Below are 23,546 nucleotides of genomic sequence, written 5' to 3'. Positions count from 1 at the left end.
TTTTATTTACAAAAATTTCAAATCTATAGAAAAGCTAAAAGAATGCTACAATTACTCTTCACCTGGATTCACCAGTTGCTAAAATTAGCTTGCATTCTCTAATTTATTTTCTGCAGTATTTGAATATCATTACCCACACATATTTCAGAAGTATCTCCTAAAAACAAGGACATTCTCCTACATAACCATAATATCATTATCATACCCAATGAATTGATACTATAATGTCTAATATATAGTGTATATCAAATAGAATCCAACTATCCCCCAAATATACTTTACCCTTTTTTTAATGCGTGATTCAATCAAGGTTCACGCATTGCATGTAGTTCTCATAATCTAGCCATCTTCACACCTATTTTCTAATCTTCTATGATTATTACATTTTTTAAGAGCTCAGGCAAGTTGTCTTACAAGTAGTCACAATCTGGCTTTGTCTGATTGTTTATTTACAGATAGAGCCATTTACACATTTTGGTAAGAAGTCAATATGGGTAATGTGCCACATCAGGAGGCACCTAATGTCAGTATGTCCCATTACTGGCTTGACTACTTGATTAAGGTGCTACTGGTCCTAAGACTAGTAGTTGCTAGACATTTAATGAAGCTACATTGTGCTTACATAGAATATGGTAAAAAACGCTGGTAGTGACATTAGCAAACAAGTGCTGAAGGTGACTGCCTTTATATTATCTCACTACTTGATTTTCTTTACAAGTGCAACACATCAATGATTTAAGACAGAGGAATCATGTTCATGTGAAAGATACAGTTTTCAAATCAGAAGTACATTCATGTATCACCTTCAGAAAATTAATATTCAGAAACCTCATTTTTGTAACGGTTAAAGTGTATCACTATTGACTATGTGTCAGGACCCACAACAGATGCTTTCCATATATAATAAAATAAATGAAGTAAGGAGAACTTTTGTATTGTGAAAAGATTTATTTTTCTTTATGAAATAATTATTTGACTGACAACCAGGTTATTAAGTGATACCCCAAAGAAGTATAGTAAGAAAAACACTAAACTGGGAGAGGGAAGGAGAAGAGTCCAGGCCCTGGCTCTGTCATTAACTAGTTGTGCAATTTTGAACAAATCTGTTAACTACTCTAGGCCCTAGTTTTATCATCTGTAAAATTCAATCATCATCAATTTCCTCTGTGATTGAAACCAATCAACTCAACGAGAATGGGCAATCCATTCTGTCAAAGACTAATGATGATTTACAAACCTAGAGATGAGAAATTTTGGTCACAAACTCATAAAATGTTAGAACTTGTCTCATGTAAATCCTTAGGAAAACTGAAACGTTTAGAGTCCTAAAAGGAGATGTGAGCAGTTGCAGGTAACACAGTGACTCAGCAGCAGAGCCAGCTGCCCAATTTGTCTTGGGGCTACAAAACCCTATTACCTAGACTTGGAGTTACTAGTGAAAGACACACCAGCTTACCTGTATGCAAGAGCCAAAGCCCAGGCCCCAGCAGCACAGTATAGACTGTCATGGATCTTGGCCTTCTGATCATCACCACATGTTTTTGTGGGAAAGAGACCTGTGGTTGGACTTTGATACAGCAGCAATGTTGACTTGACTGAAATTGAAAACAAGAAAAAGAACGAATTGTAAAGCCATCCATTTCCCTTGAGCTGAAGGTCTTAAACTTCTTTGGTTTCCTCATCCTACAGTTTTGTTGTTTCTAAACTTAGCTGTAGTATAAAACTTTTGAAGATGTAGAAACAACTCCAGGTAAGTAACTGCAGCCTAAGTAGGGATCCACCCTGCATGAAGGGGTCTTTCCACTTTAGAGGAAAGAACTCAGCTAACTGGCATTTAAAAAGCCTTTAGCACATCCTTCTTTATGTCAGTAAGTGTTATAAGGCAACATCAGATACAGAAAAAAAAAAGATTAACCAAAAAACTAAGTATATTTTCAAAAATAAGTTCAATAGGGAAAAATAAAGCAAATATACAACAAAGAGTTGTATACATTTGCTAAATCCAAAGCTAACTCAACCCTAAACAGGCCAGAATCCTGTTTTTCACTGATGACTAATTCGTACCTGAAGAGCAATGTATTCATTTTACATATTATATTAGTGATATGTTTAACATTTTAAAACTGAATCCCATCTTTATATAACATGAAAACAGCAAGCAAATAATTATTTTGTGAACACTCAACTTAAGTCAAAGAAGTCTGAAATCAGCGTTTTCCAGGTGTCCATCAGTATGCACAGGAATGGTTCCAGGACCCACCATGCATGCGAAAATCCTCAGACACTCAAGTCCCTTATCTAAAATGGCTAATACAGTAGGCCCTCCTTATCTGCAGGTTCTGCATCTGCAGATACAGAAAGCAAACTCTACTACCTTATATAAAACAGTCCTAAAATAGAAAAATAAACACACTAAAATTACATTTCCTAAAAGCTATTTTATTCCTGTCTAACTATAAATGGATGAGTAATGTTTTTCCCCCAAATAAATTAAGTTACTCTAATCTAGATTGGCATATGTTAACTACTTTAGGACAGTTTTTCAAAGGTCTAAAGTACTCTGGTCCATCACAGAGATTAAAGACTTAAATTTCTTTTTCTTTTTTCAGACTAAACTGACATTATCATTTCTTTCAGAATACCAGGGTATTTATTATTTTTCGCAGAGTAAAAAACTGGTCCTCATAGCCCAAAGTAAAAATCTGACATTCCTTTTAAAAGGCAGTTTAATCTCTTTAGCTAGTTATGGCTACAAAGATAATAAGTAGGCAACATAAGAATATATACCAGAATCTTGACCAAAATAAGTTGAAATAAGGTTTTACATGATGCTGACACAAAAAAATCCTTCTCCTTAGTGAGATAAATGAATCAAATTTTATATTTGACATACTAGGCCACATAAATGGCACAAGAAGCAAACTGACAAAAAAAATTAATAGGCATTTCCAACTTACGGTCTGATGAACAAAGAGGAGCCCCCTAAATACATACATATCTCAAAGTTGCTTGCTCACATTAAGTAACAAAATTTGTCAGGTTGATCCTGACAAAAACAAAACAGCAACCAAAAAAACAGGGACCTGATATCAGTAACAGTAACCTGAGATTACCTTTTGAATCTCAATGAATTAGAAATGGATATAAAAGGTTCAGGACTACATAGGAACCATGTATAGGTAAATAAGCAAGGAATACTTCTACAAAATCTTTGTGTAAGAATTATTCAAGAGACAGCCTCTAGTTCTCAAATCTGGTAATATTTAGGAAGGCTAAAAGGACACAGAGGACACTGGTGACAGTTTCAAAATGATTCATGGGACAGATATGACTTGTCAGATTCCTTCTATAGTCCCCATATCATATGCAATTGGAATATGTAGCTGTCTAAGCACTGAAATTACCCCAACATCCAAATGAGAGAACATCATCCGTATAATATATATAATATAACTAAGGCATAGCTACCTAAGGACATGTTTTCCTCAGGTTTTGCTTACCAATTCTGTAATAGTGATCCAATTTATCCCACAGAGTTTCATTATCAGGTCTCGGAAGATTAATGCTTTTAAGAGGTTCATAAACTGAGCCTGAAAGAAAAGTGAAAACCCATCAAATTCAATCATTTTCATCCAGATAAACAAAGAAACTTCTAAACAAATGAAGAAGCTCTACTTAGCAACCTAATTTTCATTTTTATAGTGAACTATCACATTTCACTACTTGTCAAATTTGGGGTGGGAAAAGGAAAAAGAAGAAAGCACTTGTAGTATTTCTAAATGTTATGAGCTATCCCCCTCCTCACCCCCAGCAGTCAAGCCAACTAACTCGTGTATACTGGTTCTAACATCTCAAATATCACTAATACTCCTGTGGTAGTCCAGTAGCTCAATAATTTCAGTTCCTTCTGAGAAATATCAATATATCTACTTACATGCCCTGAAATCCAAACCGTATTCCTTATCCTCATGCATTATCAGGCAGTTTTCTGTCAAACAATCATACCCCCGAAACCTCAAGGAAAAAGATACTGTACATGTTCCAAAGTCATCCACTTCATGAATATTCAGATAGTTTTCATACTGAAAGCCTGAAGCCTCCACTTTCTCCTAGGTAGATAATACTTGCCTTATTATCTAGACTATAAGCAGAAACCATTTCTACTTTTCAGCCATGGAAACTACAGCAAGGTGTTAGCAGAATACACTGCTCAAAAGCTACAAAATTCACGTTAATCATGATAATCTGCCACAAAATGGATACAGAAAATTGTTCACTTGACTAGTGCACTTTCTCAACTGCTGACTGAAAGGAAGACATCTGACCCTTCAGCCATCAGAATAAGTACTGACTCTCATTCTTGTTAAAAGCACTCAGAAATTATAAACATCTCAAAGTCACAATTAATCCACCCTGGGACTCAGGTAAGCACGTCATATAGTCTAGCAACATAGCGCAAGAGTGAACCTATAACTTACCAGGGTGGGGGGTCGTGTTGGAAGGCATTAAGAATCCGTTTTTAAAGAAAATTAAAGCATTTATGTTCGTAAAATTGCTATGGCCAGTATGCTAGTTTAAAGCCAAGTTATCTGAAGTCTCTTAATGTTTAGGGGAAGTAAGGTAAAGTTCTACACATTCAGGCAATAGTCCCATTACCTTCTGTTAGAAAGAGAGATGACTTACGGATGAAAACAGGGAATATGAATTGACTTGCTCTGAGTGAAGAGATTTTTCTAAAAAAGTCTTCACAATGACACCAACGAGAATGGCTCCCATAGTGAAGTATGGAGAGGACTACCAACACAGAGAGGAAAGCATCAGGACTGCAAAGGAGGCAAGGGTCCACACATGCCTTCTGCCTCTCTGCATTTAATTAGCTCTGGGTAGGTTTAAGTATATTGGCAGTATATGGGCAGCCTGGAAGCTGGGAAGGAATGCTTGCATGTTAGGTGATAAGCTCTGGGGGGTCTACACACTCTCGGTGAAATTCAGCCATAATTAATAAAATAAAATCAGGTACAAATCATCACGTTTTAAATTGTGCATATGGATATACAAAGACTAAAGGGGACATGTTTGCTGGGGTGGAATGATTATGGAATGATTTGTTTTTACTTATATTTTATTTAGATTTGTTTTTATTTTGTGGTGAAATGATTTGTTTTTATTTAGAGCGCTATTCGTAGAGCTAAGATTTTGCTTTATATGAGAAAAATAAAATCACCAAATGTTGCATATACATTTTCATTACAATTAGATAAATAATACATGTGCATATGGATAAAGATTGAAATAGAATATGCAAAACTGAAATCTACTTGCATTATAATAGTAGGTGAATTTATTTTGAAAGGTTATTTTAATGACACTGTATCAGGGTTCTTAGAGTGAAAAAAATACTTCCTTTAAAAGTACTATTACATTTAAGGTGCCCCTTACCTCCCCCAAAAGACTAAAATGATTCTGTCATCTAATGTTTTTCAATAAAATCACCCATGGAGTTTCTTAGAAGCAACAATAAATAAATGGGAAACCAGACTTTTCAAGAAAATAAATACCCATTCAGCAAGAGCTAAAAGATGTTCAAAACAAAGCAGAAAAGTAAAATCAGCTAATTCACTGAGAATCTATGTTTTCTTATACCTTCCTATATCTTCAAAGAAAGCCCAAGGTAAATTAAGAACAGCTTGGCTAGATAAATGTCAACACTTCAGTGATCACCACTATATTGCTTCTAAAGTAACTGCATAAAATTAAATTACTTAGAAAGGAAAAGCAATAATGGAAACATTTTAAACAAGAATTCAACATCTGAAAAGCATCAATACCAATACAAACGTGGAGGAGAAAGAAATCAACAATGGAGTACAAGTTCCCAAAGACAAAGATGCAAAATAACAGAAAACTCTAATAATGTTTAGAGTTCAAAACGAAATGAATTTTTAAAATATAAATTTCTCCTTTCCATGTTTTTCTCATTTGAATTTTGCCTATATCTAAACACCACAAAGTAAACAAAAACTTATCAGTTATCAAGTTTGTAAAATGAGTTTAAACATGTCAACCTGATTTTTTACCTGACAATTCACTTTGTATTAGAAAAATACAGTCTACATCTTCATTTCAGAACACATTACGTCAAACAGATAACAGTGACGAAAAAGATGAAGCAGAAGTTGTTACTTGAAGAGAAATATTACAGCTTTATCATGAAGGAAGAAAGTGCTATTTACTAACAAAGACTAAAGAATGAGCTGCTCTGTGAGGCATAAACAGTATTATAGAAAGAGATAAACTTAACAAAGGTATAAGCTTTCTGAATTTGCACTATAAACCCAGAAGGTTTCTGAGTGTTATGGAGAGGCTCTTAAATCACAAAACAGCACTGATAGTTAAATAGTAACTGTTAAAAGCATGAAATAGATGACCCATGAGGAAATTCAAGGTGGAAAACTGATCAGCAAACCAAAACATCAGAAGTGTATTATTTGGGCGTCTTACTTTACATGATTCAAAGCTCTTTAATACATACAAAAATATTATTAATCAAGACTTTGATGATCCCTAAAGTACCTTTATCATTTTTCCATGCATGGTGGTGGACTAAGATAAATATCATTATTTATTCATTCAGTTAATATATACAGTGAATGCATAAGACTCTGGACCATACAACTAGCAGGCTACCAAGGCCTACAGATTAGGAAGAAAGGTAAGGTTTTGAATAAGATTATATTTTATATATATATATATATATATATATATATATATATATATGAATAACAAGGTAGAGTGGTAAGTTCCTTAAAAGACAAAGGACAGGAAAATTTAATCCCCCTGTGGGGCTCAGAGAACAGGGAACTCCTGCATTGCAATCTCTAAACTTACTAGCAATTTCAAATAATGAATTGCCATCTAAATATGAAGGTAACAACTGAACTCCAGGAAGATGTTAAGTCATAAATATATATACATATATGCACACATACTTAATATAGTTATTTTTTTTAATTTATTTTTAATTTATTTTATTTTTGGCTGCATTTGGTCTTTGTTGATGTGCCCGGGCTTTCTCTAGTTGTGGCGAGCGGGGACTCCTCTTTGTTGCAGCGCACACTTCTCATTGTGGTGGCTTCTTTTGTTGCAAAGCACAGGCTCTAGGCACGTGGGCTTCAGTAGTTGTGGCAAACGGGCTCAGTAGTTGTGGCTCGCGTGCTCTATAGAGCGCAGGCTCAGTAGTTGTGGCACAGGGGCTTCGTTGTTCCATGGCATGTGGGACCTTCCCAGACCAGAGCTTGAACCCGTGTCCCCTGCATTGGCAGGCAGATTCTTAACCTCTGCGTCATCAGGGAAGTTCCTAGTACAGTTCTAAAACTTATACACGTGTCTCATGCAACAAGATACTATATACTAAGATTCTTTTTGAAGTGATACACATGAAGGTTTAGGTGAAGAAATTATATCACTAAAGGGCAAATTTTATTGACACACTGACCCTAGTATGCCCTTTCACACGATAATTTTATTATAAATTTAAATCCATAGAAAGGACCATAGGATTTTGATTCTCTCCCTCAATTAAAATAATTTCTTTCCAGATTAAAAAAAAAAAGATAACATTCTATCACCCTAAAAAAGGTATCATTAAAATTTTGGTACGTTTTGGTACATTTGGTACATTAACATTTTGGTGCATTCTTTTCAGGCATTTTTTACTGTGTATATATTTTTTAATGCGTACACTTTTTAATGTGTATATTTTTTTAGTGTGTATATATCACATAAACACATAAAATTTACCACATATAGGATCATAACATACATATTGTTTTTCTCATGGATGTAAGTCCTTTTTTTCCTTACCTCATCCTCTTGCCCTCTTCTGTACTCATAACCACACATTTTCCATGTTTATATAATCAAACATATAGGCAAGAATGAGAGAAGAGTCTGCCCTTGCTCGTTTTATAAAAATGGGATCATGACAGACCTGTGCTTGCATTTAGCTCCTCTCATTTAACAACACACAGGGAAATCACTAAATGTGATGGCTCTTTCTTTTGCTATACTACAACTTATTCCACTAGCTCCCCATCAGTAGGTATATAATTTGCTCCCTATTTTTACCATCACAAACAATACTGCAAAACACAGATATACACAGATATAACCAGGAGTGTGCTAGAACCAGTTAGAACTGGCTGGAGAGAGTCAACTGTGAAATTGTCAGGAATTTTGGGACTGGTTGTGAAACACAGCCGTAACTGCAAATTAAATTACAACTAATTATTAAAAACAATGGTAATAAATAAGCCTCATCACTTCCTAATTATTTTACTACATTATATATACTTTTGAGTTTATTTATACCTATATATCTGTACATTGGAAATACTATGTAATAGCATGTTACAATACATATCTTCCCAACTCTGCATTCAGTAATGTCACGAAAAGAAGTAGTATTGAATTATTACTATTATTTTTTTTTGCGGTACGCGGGCCTCTCACTGTTGTGGCCTCTCCCGTTGTGGAGCACAGGCTCCGGACGCGCAGGCTCAGTGGCCATGGCTCACGGGCCCAGCCGCTCCGTGGCATGTGGGATCTTCCCAGACAGGGGCACAAACCCGTGTCCCCTGCATCGGCAGGCGGTCTCTCAACCACTGTGCCACCAAGGAAGCCCCCAGAGGGGCCACATTCTTGAGCACTTAACATCTGAATGTGTAGATCTTTACCTTACTTCCCCTAAACATAAAGAGATTTCAAATAACTTGGCTTTAGACTAGCATACTGGCCATAGCAATTTTACGAACATAAATGCCACATAAAAAGGTTTTTGATAGGGGCTTGGTCCGGAAAAATCCCACATGTCGCGGAGCAACTAAGCCTGTGTGCCACAACTCCTGAGCCTGCACTCTAGAGCCCACAAGCCACAACTACTGAGCCCACATGCCACAACTACTGAAGCCTGTGCAGTCTGGGGCCCACAACAAGAGAAGTCATCGCAATGAGAAGCCCACGCACCACAATGAAGAGTGGCCCCTGCTCACCACAACTAGAGAAAGTCCACGCGCAGCAAAAAAGACCCAAAGCAGCCACAAATAAATATATAAATTTATTTAAAAATAATAAATAAAATGGTTTTTGATAACCCCAAGGTTATACATATAGTTACTGCAATTTTCTTCTAAGCTTTTTATAATGTTAAAAAAATAAAGTTTCCCACTTAGCTATTTTATCCATTGGGAATTTGTTTTTTAAACCGTTTTTAAAGTAAGTAGTAAATTCCATTCATTTTAAAAAGATCAAATTGGTCAAATTTTTTTTTTTAGGTTACAAAATATTCAATAGAAAGATCCATTTGTCCTAAATTATAAAGAGACCATCTCAAACTATGGGATTCAAATAGACAATTTCCTCTTGAAATAATACAACTTAATTTTCAAAAGCTATATAAAAACTCTAGTATCTAATAATGTAGCATTCGATCTACTTATATACAAGATTTCAAACCCATCATGGACATATGATATTTACAAACAGCTTAAACAATAATCAGCTTCATGTGCAGCTACATTAATGTCTCTAAATATCGCAATTGCCTGGAGCAACATATATTGATTTTTTTTTTTTAAGTACTGTACGTAGCACTCAATGATGCATATTGACACAAAGTTAAAACATAAAGTATGCTGCACCCTTTCATTTTTCTATAGGTCTTGGGTTCTAGCAGAGAAATACACAGAAAATGTGAAAGTAGAATCTTAGCCCAAGGAAAGAATCAACCAGTATCTTCTGTCTGCGTTTTATTCATGATTCTCTAACTTTGGGAATGGAGCAGGGTGAGATTCACCAGTTCTAAAGACTGCAACTTTAGAATCTTCTGCCTGAGCTAATGGTAAACAGCTAATTTTATAGACATAGGACATTAAGAACTGTGATTTTTCAGTCAGGAAAATCTCTGAAAGCGTTAGTCTCTTAAGCCTAAGTTTTTGAAAACTGTTAAGTGCAGAGGCTAATAAACTAATAAGAAAGTATGTACAAAGAAGCAGTTGAATAACCAAAATCCCTGAGCTAACATATTCTCCAATAAAATGATCAGGAACTAAGAAGAATCTGAAGCCCTTGCATTGTAGAGGGTCAAAAAGCCCCACAGTTTCATGAGGTTTGGATAATCCTTATACTTGCATATAGAGAAGGTGAGGAGGGCAGGAAGGGTACAGACCAGGAAGGCATGGAAAAGCAAAGAGATAGCCTTGTATATGAACATACAAAATATATGCAAACCACATCTGCAGTTTATCAGTTAATTATTAAAACATTAATTTCTGAGGTGTTAAGATATCAAGGTTTCCCAGAGTATAATAATTATATGTTTATCATCTATATTATGATACAACGTATTTTCAAGCAACTTTGAAATTTAAATTAAATCATTAACTTGGGATGATAAGTTCTTCATCTTAAAATTCCCTTTTACTCCTCCACTGATAAAAACTAGAAGGATACTACTATAGAAGGGACAAATTATTCTAATACATTCTCACCTTTGTATCCCTAATGCTTGTACTAGGAGGTTCACAATCCAAATGTTTATTTAACTGAACTGTGTGATCCACATGATTAGGGGGAGGCCTTCTTCAATTCCACAGGCAGAGTTAATTGTTCCATATTCTGCATTCTTACAGCACTCTGTAAATACCTTAAGTACTGTTCTTGCTTATGACAATACATTTTATTTTCACTAGTTGATTAATGTGCTATACTACACTGGAAGCCGATCTACAACAGGGACCATATCTAGTACATAGTAAATAGCAGTGAAAGTTTGGTAAGAAAAGGGAAAACATGGAGAGAAGCTGACAAAAATAGTTTTCCTAAAAAGTTTGTTTTCAGGAAACTTCTGATGACCAGTATACAATATTCTCACAGGCTATGCTATCTCCTGCTGCTCCCATCCAACTTGATTTAATCATCTAGTCCCACCTCTTCAGACTTTCATGATTAGACAAGTTGAAAAACTTACCTAACTTTAGAATGGATACCCAATAACTTTTATAGTTAAAAGGTTCAAATACACTATACATGACTCAGCACTTTGAGCATCTTCAAGATCACCAACATCTCCTTCCAAAACAAAAAAACAAAACTTAAACCATGATTTTCTTTACTGTATAAATTCTTAAAATGAGAAAGGGAAATTTTGCATGCATACTACTTTGCATTGTACCAGATACTTTAAATACATTGTCTCATTTCATCTTCCTGACAAAGGAAGGAGGTTGGCATTAAATTGAAGCACAAAGAAGTTATTAAATGGCAGTCTAAATTTGACCACGGGGTTCTCTAAAGACAAACTATATGTGTGCTCTTTGTCCTATACCACGAAACCTCATAAAAATGCTTGGCTAAGAAGAGTTAAGAGCCCTTAATCCCTGTTTTCATTTTCTGCTTCAAACAACAGATTGCTCCAAAATTATATGTACATATATATATACATATATGTATACTTTTCCTTACTTAACTCCAATTTATTATCACAGTTCATCTGAACCCTCAAATTCTTAAGTCTATGTTTCTCCATGGCAAGTTGGGTAAGAAACGTATTTTAAATGTAAAATATGAAGTGGCAAATATAAAATAGCACAACTTCTTAAAAATGAAGTAAAATTTGCCTCTTCAACTAATCCAAATAAGATGTGAAAAGGCCATTCAACTGTTCCCATTTTATTTTTAATAAAAAGGTATTAAGTTCTTCCAGTGACCTTTAAGGAAGGAGCATGGCCAATAAAATCTATTTAAAGATATTAAATCTGGTTTATGTTTCATGAGTTGACCTTATAAATACCAATCACTCAATTAGCTATTTCAGTTTCCTTTCTTATTTATAGTCTAGTAGAGTCCCTTCCCATAATATAGCATGAATGTATGTTTCTGTGAGGTCAGAGCTGTATTCTAATAATTCTAGTGTTTCTAAAAAGTTTCTGGAACTCCCTTTATGAAAAAAAATGCATTCAGAAATGACACAGTTATTTAAATTTCTCAATAGTAGTTGTTATATTCACTGTTATAACCCCAGTACCAATAGTGCCAGGAAAACAGTGAGCACTCAATAAATATTTATTCAACAAATGGAATTAATATCCTCTGATATCTAAAATTTGCCAACAATTACTCGGAATCAGCTGCAATGAATAAGGTGATTCATCAGAGCAGATAAAGTTAGGTAAGACTCACTGATCAATACCCTAAGCTGTGACCATGTAGTAATTCAACTTGTTCTATTCTTCTATTTTAATCTGTTCTGTTCTCTTCTTCTATTGCTCATAAAGGAGGATCTGAATGAAATCATAAAAGGATATGATTTAAAAATGATTTGATCACTAGAATAAATGTATATAGCTTACAAGTGAGTTACTTTATAAAGGATAATACTAATCTGAACACATAAGATTTCTGAAGAGAAACCCAGAGTCATTATTTCACACTTATATTACAAGTAAAAATTTTCAATTCCAAACTTCTAAGACTTAAATGATAGCATCTTAGTTAAATATTAATTGAATTACATGGAGGGGGAAAAGAACTTCACTATACACCATTCCCAATCTTCACAAGAAATACTTAATTTTATTATGTCTTGTTATTACAGTGATTAAAAGCATGCGACATGAGGCATTTTGCTGTGTCATATGTTATTCAACACAAGTCCTACAGAAATAATACTTTCAAGCTATTCAGCATTTAGAAAGATGGAAACAAACCATTTTCCTTTATCATTTACACTTTGATAAATCCTGGTCTGTATTTCTTGTCTTGGCAGAGTTCAGTAATGCATTTAATATGAATGTTAATACTACTAATTATAAATTGCCCTGATAACACTTTATAGGGTAAGCTTGAACAGAGGAAGTCTTGAATGTTAATCGATAAAAATCACAATTAACTATGAATTAGCAAAGTAAGCTAACACTAAGAATAAAAATATTCTCAACCAGAAAAATAGTGGAAATACTTCTGACAGTATAGAGTTTGTAGACAATGAATGCTAGCTAATTTTCTTCTCATCAAAATGCACTGAACTCGGGGCTTCCCTGGTGGTGCAACGGTTGAGAGTCCGCCTGCCGATGCAGGGGACACGGGTTCGTGCCCTGGTCTGGGAGGATCCCATATGCCGCGGAGCGGCTGGGCCCGTGAGCCATGGCCGCTGAGCCTGCGCATCCGGAGCCTGTGCCCCGCAACGGGAGAGGCCACAACACTGAGAGGCCCTGCGTACCACACACACACACACACACACACACACACACACACACACACAAAAAATGCACTGAACTCTACATCACTGGCTAAGTAAAACAGGGCAGAGACGTTTTTGCCATTTTCTACACTATACCATCAGACTTTGGTGATTTGCTCCAAAGCTGTCCTGCCTTCTGTAAACTGCCTTCTGTGAAGACCTACATACAATAAAATCATAACTGACAAAACTTTCTTGTATGGAATCCAATCACATTTTTTAGAAGCCATCTTTTACTCTAGTGAATAATGTTAATCCCAAGGTTCAATCAAGTAAAGAGGTCTCCCTGCTCTCCATCATTCCTCCTCCTCATCCCCCAGAGTGTAAGGAAGCTCCTGGATAGACACTGTCATAATACCTAGGAGGTTGTGGAAAGAACATGGGTGGAGAAAACAGATAGACCTTGGCTGCCATCACAGCTATGTCCTTCACAACACTGTGGATTTGGGCTCTCTCTGAACTAGGACTTCTAACCTGTAAAGCTGGGGAAAATTTAACCTCACAGGATTGTAGTGAGACTTAAATGAAATATTTTAAGTATAGCACTGGCACACTGTATATTAACTACTTATTGTCTTCCTTTCTCCACCCTTAAATTTTTGAATCTCCTCTTGCACTTAGCCTAGGACTGGTTAGAAAATTAGAAATCAAGGAATTTTGTTTAACTGTTAAACAGAATCCTCCTGATCAATGCAAGGATGGATAAGCCCCACATAGTGATTTTAAATCTGTAATTTTAAAAATCAGTAATTAAGTAACAGCAGAAACATAACTGAATGGAATTTGAGCTGTAAATGTGATATTAAAGTACCCTGGGGTTGGTATACATAGTTTAGTGACTATGTGCAGAAGCCATAGGAAACCAAGATTACCACTTTCTCTAAACAAGCCAGATAAATGAGCATTACTTAGGGTGGAAGAGGGAGAAAAGGTCAACTAAAATATGACCCTGAACTACACAGGAGTGATGCTAACAGGTCTTCAATACAACTTTATAACCAAAATGAGTAACTATTTCTGAAGCATGACTATTCAGAACTAACCTTAATGTCACTAGCAACCTCCAAGTCTAATTATGGCCAACTGTCAAACATTCCCAAAAAACATGGAATCTCTGTGGGGAGACAAAGCAAACTCAAGACCCTTAGGAGGAGAATCAACTCTGTCACTAAGAAGCATAGGTTGCATATTAGGTTAGCATACTCATGTTATAATGAAGATATTAAAACACAAATTAACCTACATTCTAATACATACATTTAATTATAGAATTGGAACACTATAATAGGCATTCTTTCAGTACTAAATGTATACAAGCAGAACACTATTCAAACTATCTAGTATGGCTTAAATTGTTTCCTGTCTACTCTAAGTGTAGCTTAACTCTGCCATATTTTATTTTTAAAAAATCTTTATTGGAGTATAATTGCTTTACAATGATGTGTTAATTTCTGCTGTATAACAAGTGAATCAGCTATACATATACATATATCCCTATATCTCCTCACTCTTGCATCTCCTACCACCCTCCCTATTCCACCCCTCTAGGTGGACACAAAGCACCGAGCTGATCTCCCTGTGCTGTGGGGCTGCTTCCCACTAGCTATCTATTTTACATTTGGTAGTGTATATATGTCCATGCCACTTTCTGACTTCATCCCAGCTTACCCTTCCCCCTCACCTAGTAAACAAATGTATTCTCTACGCCTCTGTCTTTATTCCTGTCCTGCCCCTAGGTTCTTCAGAACCTTTTTTTAGATTCCATATATACATGTTAGCATATGGTATTTGTTCTTCTCTTTCTAACTTACTTCACTCTGTATGACAGATTCTAGGTGCATCCACCTCACTATAAATAACTAAATTTCATTTCTTTTTATGGCTGAGTAGAATTCCATTGTATATATGTGCCACCAACTTCTTTATCCATTCATCTGTCAAAGGACACTTAGGTTGCTTCCATGTCCTGGTTATTGTAAATAGTGCAGCAGTGAACATTGTGGTACCTGTCTCTTTTTGAATTATGTTTTTCTCAGGGTATATGCCCAGTAGTGGGATTGCTGGGTGGTATGGTAGTTCTATTTTCAGTTTTTTAAGGAACCTCCATACTGTTCTCCATAGTGGCTGTATCAATTAACATTCCCACCAACAGTGCAAGAGGGATCCCTTTTCTCCACACCCTCTCCAGCATTTATCGTTTGTAGATTTTTTGATGATGGCCATTATGACCGGTGTGAGGTGATACCTCATTGTAGTTTTGATTTCCATTTCTCTAATGATTAGTGATGTTGAGCATCCTTTCATGTGTTTGTTGGCAATCCGTATATCTTCCTCAGAGAAATGTCTATTTAGGATTTCTGTCCTTATTTGGATTAGGTTGTTTCTATTTTTGATACTGAGCAGCATAAGCTGCTTGTATATTTTGGAGATTAATCCTTTGTCAGTTGCTTCGTTTGCAAATATTTTCTCCCATTCTGTGGGTTGGCTTTTTGTCTTGTTTATGATTTCCTTTGCTGTACAAAAGCTTTTAAGTTTCATTCGGTCCCATTTGTTTAATTTTGGGTTTATTTCCAATTCTCTAGGAGGTGGATCAAAATGGATCTTGCTGTGATTTATGTCATAGAGTGTTCTGCCTATGTTTTCCTCTAATAGTTGTAAAGTGTCTGGCCTTACATTTAGGTCTTTGATCCATTCTGAGTTTATTTTTGTGCGTGGTGTTAGGGAGTGTTTTAATTTCATTCTTTTACATGTAGCTGTCTAGTTTTCCCAACACCACTTATTGAAGAGGCTGTCTTTACTCCATTGTGTATTCTTGCCTCCTTTATCAAAGATAAGGCGACCATAGGTGCACAGGTTTATCTCTGGGCTTACTTTCTGTTCCACTGATCTATATTCCTGATTTTGTGCCAGTACCATACTATCTTAATTACTGTAGCTTTGTAGTATAGTCTGAAGTCAGGGAGCCTGACTCCTCCAGCTCTGTTTTGCATTCTCAAGATTGGTTTGGCTATTCGGGGTCTTTTGTGTTTCCATACAAATTGCGAAATTTTTTGTTCTAGTTCAGTGAAATATGCCATTGGTACTTTAATGGGGATTGCACTGAATCTGTAGATTGCTTTGGGTAGTAGAGTCATTTTCACAATGTTGATTCTTCCAATCCAAGAACATGGTATATCTCTCCATCTGTCTGTATCATCTTTAATTTCTTTCATAAGTGTCTTACAGTTTTCTGCATACAGGTCTTTTGTCTCCTTAGGTTGGTTTATTCCTAGGTATTTCATTCTTCTGGTTGCAGTGGTAAATGGGAGTGTTTCCTTAATTTCTCTTTCAGATTTTTTTATCATTACGGTATAGGAATGCAGGAAATTGCTGGGCATGAATTTTGTATCCTGCTGTGTTACCAAATTCATTGATTAGCTCTAGTAGTTTTTTGGTAGAGTCTACAGGATTCTCTATGTATATTATCATGTCATCTGCAAACAGTGACAGGTTTACTACTTCTTTTCCGATTTGGATTCCTTTTATTTCTTTTTCTCCTCTGACTGCTGTGGCTAAAACTTCCAAAACTATGTTGAATAATAGTGGTGAGGGTAGGCATCCCTGTCCGGTTCCTGATCTTAGTGGAAATGGTTTCAGTTTTTCACCACTGAGAACGATGTTGGCTGTGGTTTGTCATATATGGCCTATATTATGTTGACGTAAGTTCCCTCTATGCCTACTTTCTGGAGGCTTTTATCATAAATAGGTTTTGAATTTTGTCAAAAGCTTTTTCTGCATCTATTGAAATGATCATATAGTTTTTCTCCTTCAATTTGTTAAAGGTTTATCACATTGATTGACTTGTGTATATTGAAAAATTCCTCCGTTCCTAGGATAAACCCCACTTGATCATGGTGTATGATCCTTTTAATGTGCTGTGGGATTCTGTTTGCTAGTATTTTGTTAAGGATTTCTGCATCTATGTTTATCAGTGACACTGGCCTGTAGTTTTCTTCCTTTGTGACATCTTTGTCTGGTTTTGGTATCCGGGTGATGGTGGCCTTGTAGAATGAGTTTGGCAGTGTTCCTCTGCTATATTTTGGAAGAGTTTGAGAAGGATAGGTGTTAGCTCTAGTCCAAATGTTTGATAGAATTCACCTGTGAAGCCATCTGGTCCTGGGCTTTTGTTTGTTGGAAGATTTTTAATCACAGTTTCAATTTCAGTGCTTTTGATTGGTCTGTTCATATTTTCTACTTCTTCCTGGTTCAGTTTAGGAACAGTGTGCTTTTCTAAGAATCTGTCCATTACTTCCAGGTTGCCCATTTTGTTGGCATACAGTTGCTTGTAATAATCTTTCATGATCCTTTGCATTTCGGCAGTGTCAATTGTTACTTCTCCTTTTTCATTGCTAATTCTATTGATTTGAGGCTTCTCTCTTTTTTCTTGATGAGTCTGGCTAATGGTTTATCAACTTTGTTTATTGTCTCAAAGAACCAGCTTTTAGTTTTATTGATTTTTGCCATTGTTTCCTTCATTTCTTTTTCCTTTATTTCTGATCTGATGTTTATGACTTCTTTCTTTCTGCTAACTTTGGGGTTTTTTTGTTCTTCTTTCTCTAATTGCTTTAGGTGTAAGGTTAGGTAGGTTGTTTATTTGAGATGTTTCTTGTTTTTTGAGGTAGGATTGTATGTCTATAAACTTCCCTCTTAGAACTGCCTTTGCTGCATCCCATATGTCTTCGGTCATAGTGTTTTCATTGCCATTTGTTTCTAGGTACTTTCTGATTTCCCCCTGGATTTCTTCAGTGATTTCTTGGTTAGTTAGTAGCATATTGTTTGGCCTCCATGTGTTTGTAGTTTTTACAAATTTCTTCCTGTAATTGATATGTAGTCTCATAGCATTGTGGTTGGAAAAGATACCTGATACGACTTCAATTTTTTTTTAATTTCCAAGGCTTGATTTGTGACCCAAGATATGATCTATCCTGAGAATGTTCCATGAGCACTTGAGAAGAAAGTTTATTCTGTTGTTTTTGGATGGAATGTCCTATAAATATCTATTAAGTCCATCTTGCTTAATATATCATTTAAAGCTTGTGTTTCCTTATTTATTTTCATTTTGGAATGATATGTCCATTGGTGAAAGTGGAGTGTTAAAGTCTCCTACTATGATTGTGTTACTGTCGATTTCCCCTTTTATGCCTATTAGCAGTTGCCTTATGTATTGAGGTGCTCCTATGTTGGGTGCATAAATATTTACAACTGTTATAGCTCCTTCTTGGATTGATCCCTTGACCTTCATATAGTCTCCTTCTTTGTCTCCTGTAATAGTCTTTATTTTAAAGCCTATTTTTTCTAAAATGAGAATTGCTACTCCAGCTTCCTTTTGATTGCCATTTGCATGGAATATCTTTTTCCATCTTCTTACTTTCAGTTGCATGTGTCCCTAGGTCTGAAGTGGGTCTTTTGTAGACAGCATATATACAGGTCTTGTTTTTGTATCCATTCAGCCAGTCTATGTATTTTGGTTGGAGAATGTAATCAATTTACATTTAAGGTAGTTATTGATATGTATATTCCTGTTACTATTTTCTTAATTGTTTTGGGTTTGTTATTGAAGTTCTTTTCCTTTTCTTGTGTTTCCTGCCTAGAGAAGTTCCTTTAGCATTTGTTGTAAGGCTTGTTTGGTGGTGCTGAATTCTCTTAGCTTTTGCTTGTCTGTAAAGGTTTTAATTTCTCCATCAAATCTGAATGAGATCCTTGTTGGGTAGAGTAATCTTGGTTGCAGGTTTTTCCCTTTCATCACTGTAAATATGTCCTGCCACTCCCTTCTGGCTTGCAGAGTTTCTGCTGAAAGATCAGCTGTTAACTTTATGGGGATTCCCTTGTATGTTATTTGTTGCTTTTCCCTTGCTACTTCTAATATTTTTTCTTTGTATTCAATTTTTAATAGTTTGATTAATATGTGTCTTGGTGTGTTTCTCCTTCGATTTATCCTGTATGGGACTCTCTGAGCTTCCAGAACTTGACTATTTCCTCTCCCATATTAGGGAAGCTTTCAACTATAGAATCTCCAAATATTTTCTCAGTGCCTTTCTTTTTCTCTTCTTCTTCTGGGACCCCTATAAGTTTAATGTTGGTGTGTTTAATGTTGTCCCAGAGGTCTCTGAGACTGTCCTCAATTCTTTTCATTTTTTTTTTTCTTTATTCTGCTCTGCAGTAGTTATTTCCACTATTTTATCTTCCAGGTCACTTATCCATTCCTCTGCCTCAGTTATTCTGCTATGGATTCCTACTAGAAAATGTTTAATTTCATTTATTGTATTGTTCATTGTTTGTTTGCTATTAGTTCTTCTAGGTCCTTGTTAAACGTTTCTTGTATTTTCTCCATTCTATTTCCAAGGTTTGTATCATCTTTACTATCATTACTCTGAATTCTTTTACAATTAGACTGCCTATTTTCTCTTCAGTCGTTTGTTCTGGTGGGTTTTTACCTTGCTCCTTCATCTGCTGTGTATTTCTGTCTCTCATTTTGCTTGACTTACTGTGTTTGGTGTCTCCTTTTCACAGGCTGCAGGTTCAGAGTTCCATTGTTTTTGGTGTCTGCCCCCAGTGGCTAAGGTTCGTTCAGTGGGTTGTGTAGGCTTCCTGGTGGAGGGCGCTGGTGCCTGTGTTCTGGTGGATGAGGCTGGATCTTTTCTTTCTGGTGGATAGGACCGCATCTGGTGGCGTGTTTTGGGGTTTCTGGGAACTTATTATGACTTTAGGCTTTTTCTCTACTAATGGGTGGGGTTGTGTCCCTGACTTGGTAGTTGCTTGGCATAGGGTGTCCATCACTGAAGCTTGCTGCTCATTGAGTGGAACTGGGTCTTAGCATTGAGATGGAGCTCTCTGGCAGAGCTTTCACCATTTGATATTATGTGGGGCTGAGAGGTCTCTGGTAGACCAATGTCCTGAACTTGTTTCTCCCACCTCAGAGGCTCAGGCCTGACACCCAGCCGGAGCACCAAGACCCTGTCAGCCACACAGCTCAGAAGAAAAGGCAGAAAAAAAAAGAAAGGAAGAAGAAAAATAAAATAGTTATTAAAATAAAAAAAATTATTAAAAATAAAAACATAAAAAAGTAATTAAAAAAGAAAAGAAAGAAGGAAAGAACAGAGCAACCAAAGAACAAATCCACCAATGATAAAAGTGCTAAAAAGTATAATTTTTTTTAAAAAGTGAAAAAATGGACAGACAGAACCCTAGGAAAAATGGTAAAAGCAAAGGTATACAGATAAAATCACACATAGAAGCATACACATACACACTCACAGAAAGAGAAAAAAGGAAAAAATAAAACTATTATACATATAAAAAAAAGGAAGAGAGCAACCAAACCATTAAACAAATGTACAAATGATAATAAGCTCTAAATACTAAACTAAGATAAACATAAACCAGAAACAAATTAGATGCAGAAAGCAAACCCCAAGCCTTCAGCTGCTCCCAAAATCCACTGCCTCAATTTTGGGATCATTCGTTGTCTATTCAGGTATTCCAGAGATGCAGGGTACATCAAGTTGATTGTGGAGATTTAATCCGCTGCTCCTGAGAGCGTCTCTTCCCCACCCAGACAGGACGGGGTTGATGTAGCCGCTGACTGGGGGCTCTGACTCACTCAGGCCAGGCGGAAGGAGGGGTACAGAATGTTGGTCAAGCCTGCAGCGGCAGAGGCCAGCATGACATTGCAACAGTCTGAGGCGTGCCGTGCATTCTCCTGGGGAAGTCTTCCCTGGAACACAGGACCCTGGCAGTGGCAGGCTGCACAGCTCCTGGGAGGGGAGGTGTGGACAGTGACCTGTGCTTGCCCACAGGCTTATTGGTGGCTGCAGCAGCTGCCTTAATGTTTCATGCCTATCTCTGGTATCCGCACTGATAGCTGTGGCTCACACCCACCTCTGGAACTAGTTTAGGCAATGCTCTGAATCCCCTTTCCTCGAGCACCCTAAAACAATGGTCTCTTGCCTCTTAAGCAGTTCCAGACTTTTTCCTGGACTCCCTCCCGGCTAGCTGTGGTGCACTAACCCCCTTCAGGCTATGTTCACGCAGCCAACCCCAGTCCTCTCCCTGGGATCTGAACTCCGAAGCCTGAGCCTCAGCTCCCAGCCCCCACCTGCCTCAGCGGGTGAGCAGACAAGCCGCTCAGGCTGGTGAGTGCTGGTCGGCAGTGGTCCTCTGTGTGGGAATCTCTCTGCTTTGCCCTTTGCACCCCTGTTGCTGCGCTCTCCTCCGTGGCTCCAAAGCTTCCTGCCGTCCACACCCCCATCTCCACTGGTGACGGGGCTTCCTAGTGTGTGGAAACCTTTCCTCCTTCACAGCTCCCTCCCAGAGGAGCAGGTCCCATCCCTATTCTTTTGTCTCTGTTTTTCCTTTTTTCTTTTGCCCTACCCAGGTATGTGGGGAGTTTCTTGCCTTTTGGGAAGTCTGAGGTCTTCTGCCAGCATTCAGTAGGTGTTCTGTAGGAGTTGTTCTACATGTAGATGTATTTTTGATGTATTTGTGAGGAGGAAGGTGATCTCCACGTCTTACTCCTCTGCCATCTTGAAGGTCCCCCCGACTCTGTGCCATATTTTTTATGGGCTATTAATTTTTTATGTAATACAAAACTGAAAGAATGTAACTCTGGGTGAACATTAACACTATCAAAATTTTGCTGTACTTTAATTTGCATTATAATTTAGTTGTAAGAATTTTATAGTAGTAAAAAAAGCGAAATGAAAACTGGAGTCATCATAATGGATATTTAGGTAAGGTATTCAGTTTAAGGTATTTAGGAACTTCCCTGGTGGTGCAGTGGTTAAGAATCTGCCTGCCAATGCAGAGGACATGGGTTCAAGCCCTGGTTCAGGAAGAATCCCACATGCCGTGGAGCAACTTAGCCCATGTGCCACAACTACTGAGCCTGAGCTCTAGAGCCCGTGAGCCACAACTACTGAAGCCCACGCACCACAACTACTGAAGCCCTCGCACCTAGAGCCGGTGCTCCGCAACAAGAAAAGCCACGGCAATGAGAAGCCCACGCACCGCAACAAAGAGTAGCCCCCGCTCGCCGCAACTAGAGAAAGCCCATGTGCAGCAATGAGGACCCAACACAGTAAAAAATAAATAATTTTTTTTAAAAAGAATATACAAAAACAAGTATTAGGTATTCAGCTTATACTATTGCAAATTAAACTATACTGTAACATGAAACCATAATAGAAATCAGCCTGGAACTTGCTAGTTTTTTGTAGTTAATTTAAAGACCTTTTATTGTTTCCTCTCCTTTTCAAACAATTATATCTATTACCTGAAGCACCTACCCTCATTTTTATGTCCACTGTATAAGACTGTTGAATTCTATCTTACAAGGATGCCTAGAAAAAAAAATATTTTTCTAAAGGCAGTGTCTACTGGCATCATTCTGCCTGAACTGATAAGGCACATGAGACATGAAAGAGGCCAGATCCTCCTCACATCACCACCACCACCACCATCAGGGGCCTCCAACAAAGATCTTCAAGCAATCAGCACTTCAGTTTCTCAAAGAAATACTTGTGGAAAATAAATTGGACAAGGGGGAAAAATAAGCTTAACTTCTAGTGCTGACCAAATATGCCTCTCATTTCCATTTAATTGGCTAGGGAACTCCTTGAAAATGGAGCCAGTCATTACATCCTGAAGCAGAGCTGCCTACTGAGATGGAGACTACAAGATCTTCTGGACATAGAAAGGATCACAAAATATAATTAAAGAAATAATGTACGATAAAGACACTAGAAGGAAATGTGAATAATACCCAGTAATTTCCAATAACATTTGTTGGAAAATTAACTTTTGTTATTAATGTATAGCAATGGGCTCAAACAAGAGTCCTGAACTAGCAACCCAAATGCCCTGGGTCAGCTGAGTAAAAGGATTTAGTCCAGGTCAATCCAGGTCAGAAGTCAGAACCTGGAGTAGACCTGCAAACTGGTAAAAGCAGAAAGCCACACTAGTAAAAGGAAGCTGCAGAAACAGTCATGGTCACACATAGGAATGTGAGGTCATGCCTAACAGGAATCAGCAACGCCAATAACGACATATTTATCTGAAGACTAAGTTCAAGATTGGGAACATGAGAATACTTAATTCAGAGCCCAAGATCTAAGTCATGAGGATGTTACACAGGACTGCTGCTCAGCAAGTATGGTGGTATGGATAGACTTTTGATCCCCAAGGTGTAGGCGATCCACTAGCAGCAGGGCCT

The 23,546-nt window shown here is 37.0% G+C and overlaps 1 protein-coding gene across 11 annotated transcripts in view; it reads right to left on the bottom strand.

Annotated features, from left to right (window-relative positions):
* Positions 1-23,546, bottom strand: part of PHKB (phosphorylase kinase regulatory subunit beta) — a 216,033-nt gene that overhangs the window by 164,363 nt on the left and 28,124 nt on the right. For 9 of the 11 annotated variants that reach the window (XM_032614033.1, XM_032614023.1, XM_032614024.1 and 6 more), the window contains 2 exons: positions 3,501-3,590; positions 1,457-1,595 (listed from right to left, as the gene is read on the bottom strand). In XM_032614033.1, coding sequence (XP_032469924.1) covers positions 1,457-1,595; positions 3,501-3,590 — 229 coding nt within the window. Of the gene's footprint in view, positions 1-1,456; positions 2,391-3,500; positions 3,591-23,546 lie in introns of all 11 variants that reach the window. The other 2 variants (XM_032614029.1, XM_032614028.1) reach the window with 2 other exon arrangements.

This window comes from Phocoena sinus, chromosome 19, assembly GCF_008692025.1.
Source record: "Phocoena sinus isolate mPhoSin1 chromosome 19, mPhoSin1.pri, whole genome shotgun sequence".
In the NCBI taxonomy this organism is placed as follows: Eukaryota; Metazoa; Chordata; class Mammalia; order Artiodactyla; family Phocoenidae; genus Phocoena; species Phocoena sinus.
This window is presented reverse-complemented; position numbering and strand designations above follow the sequence as displayed.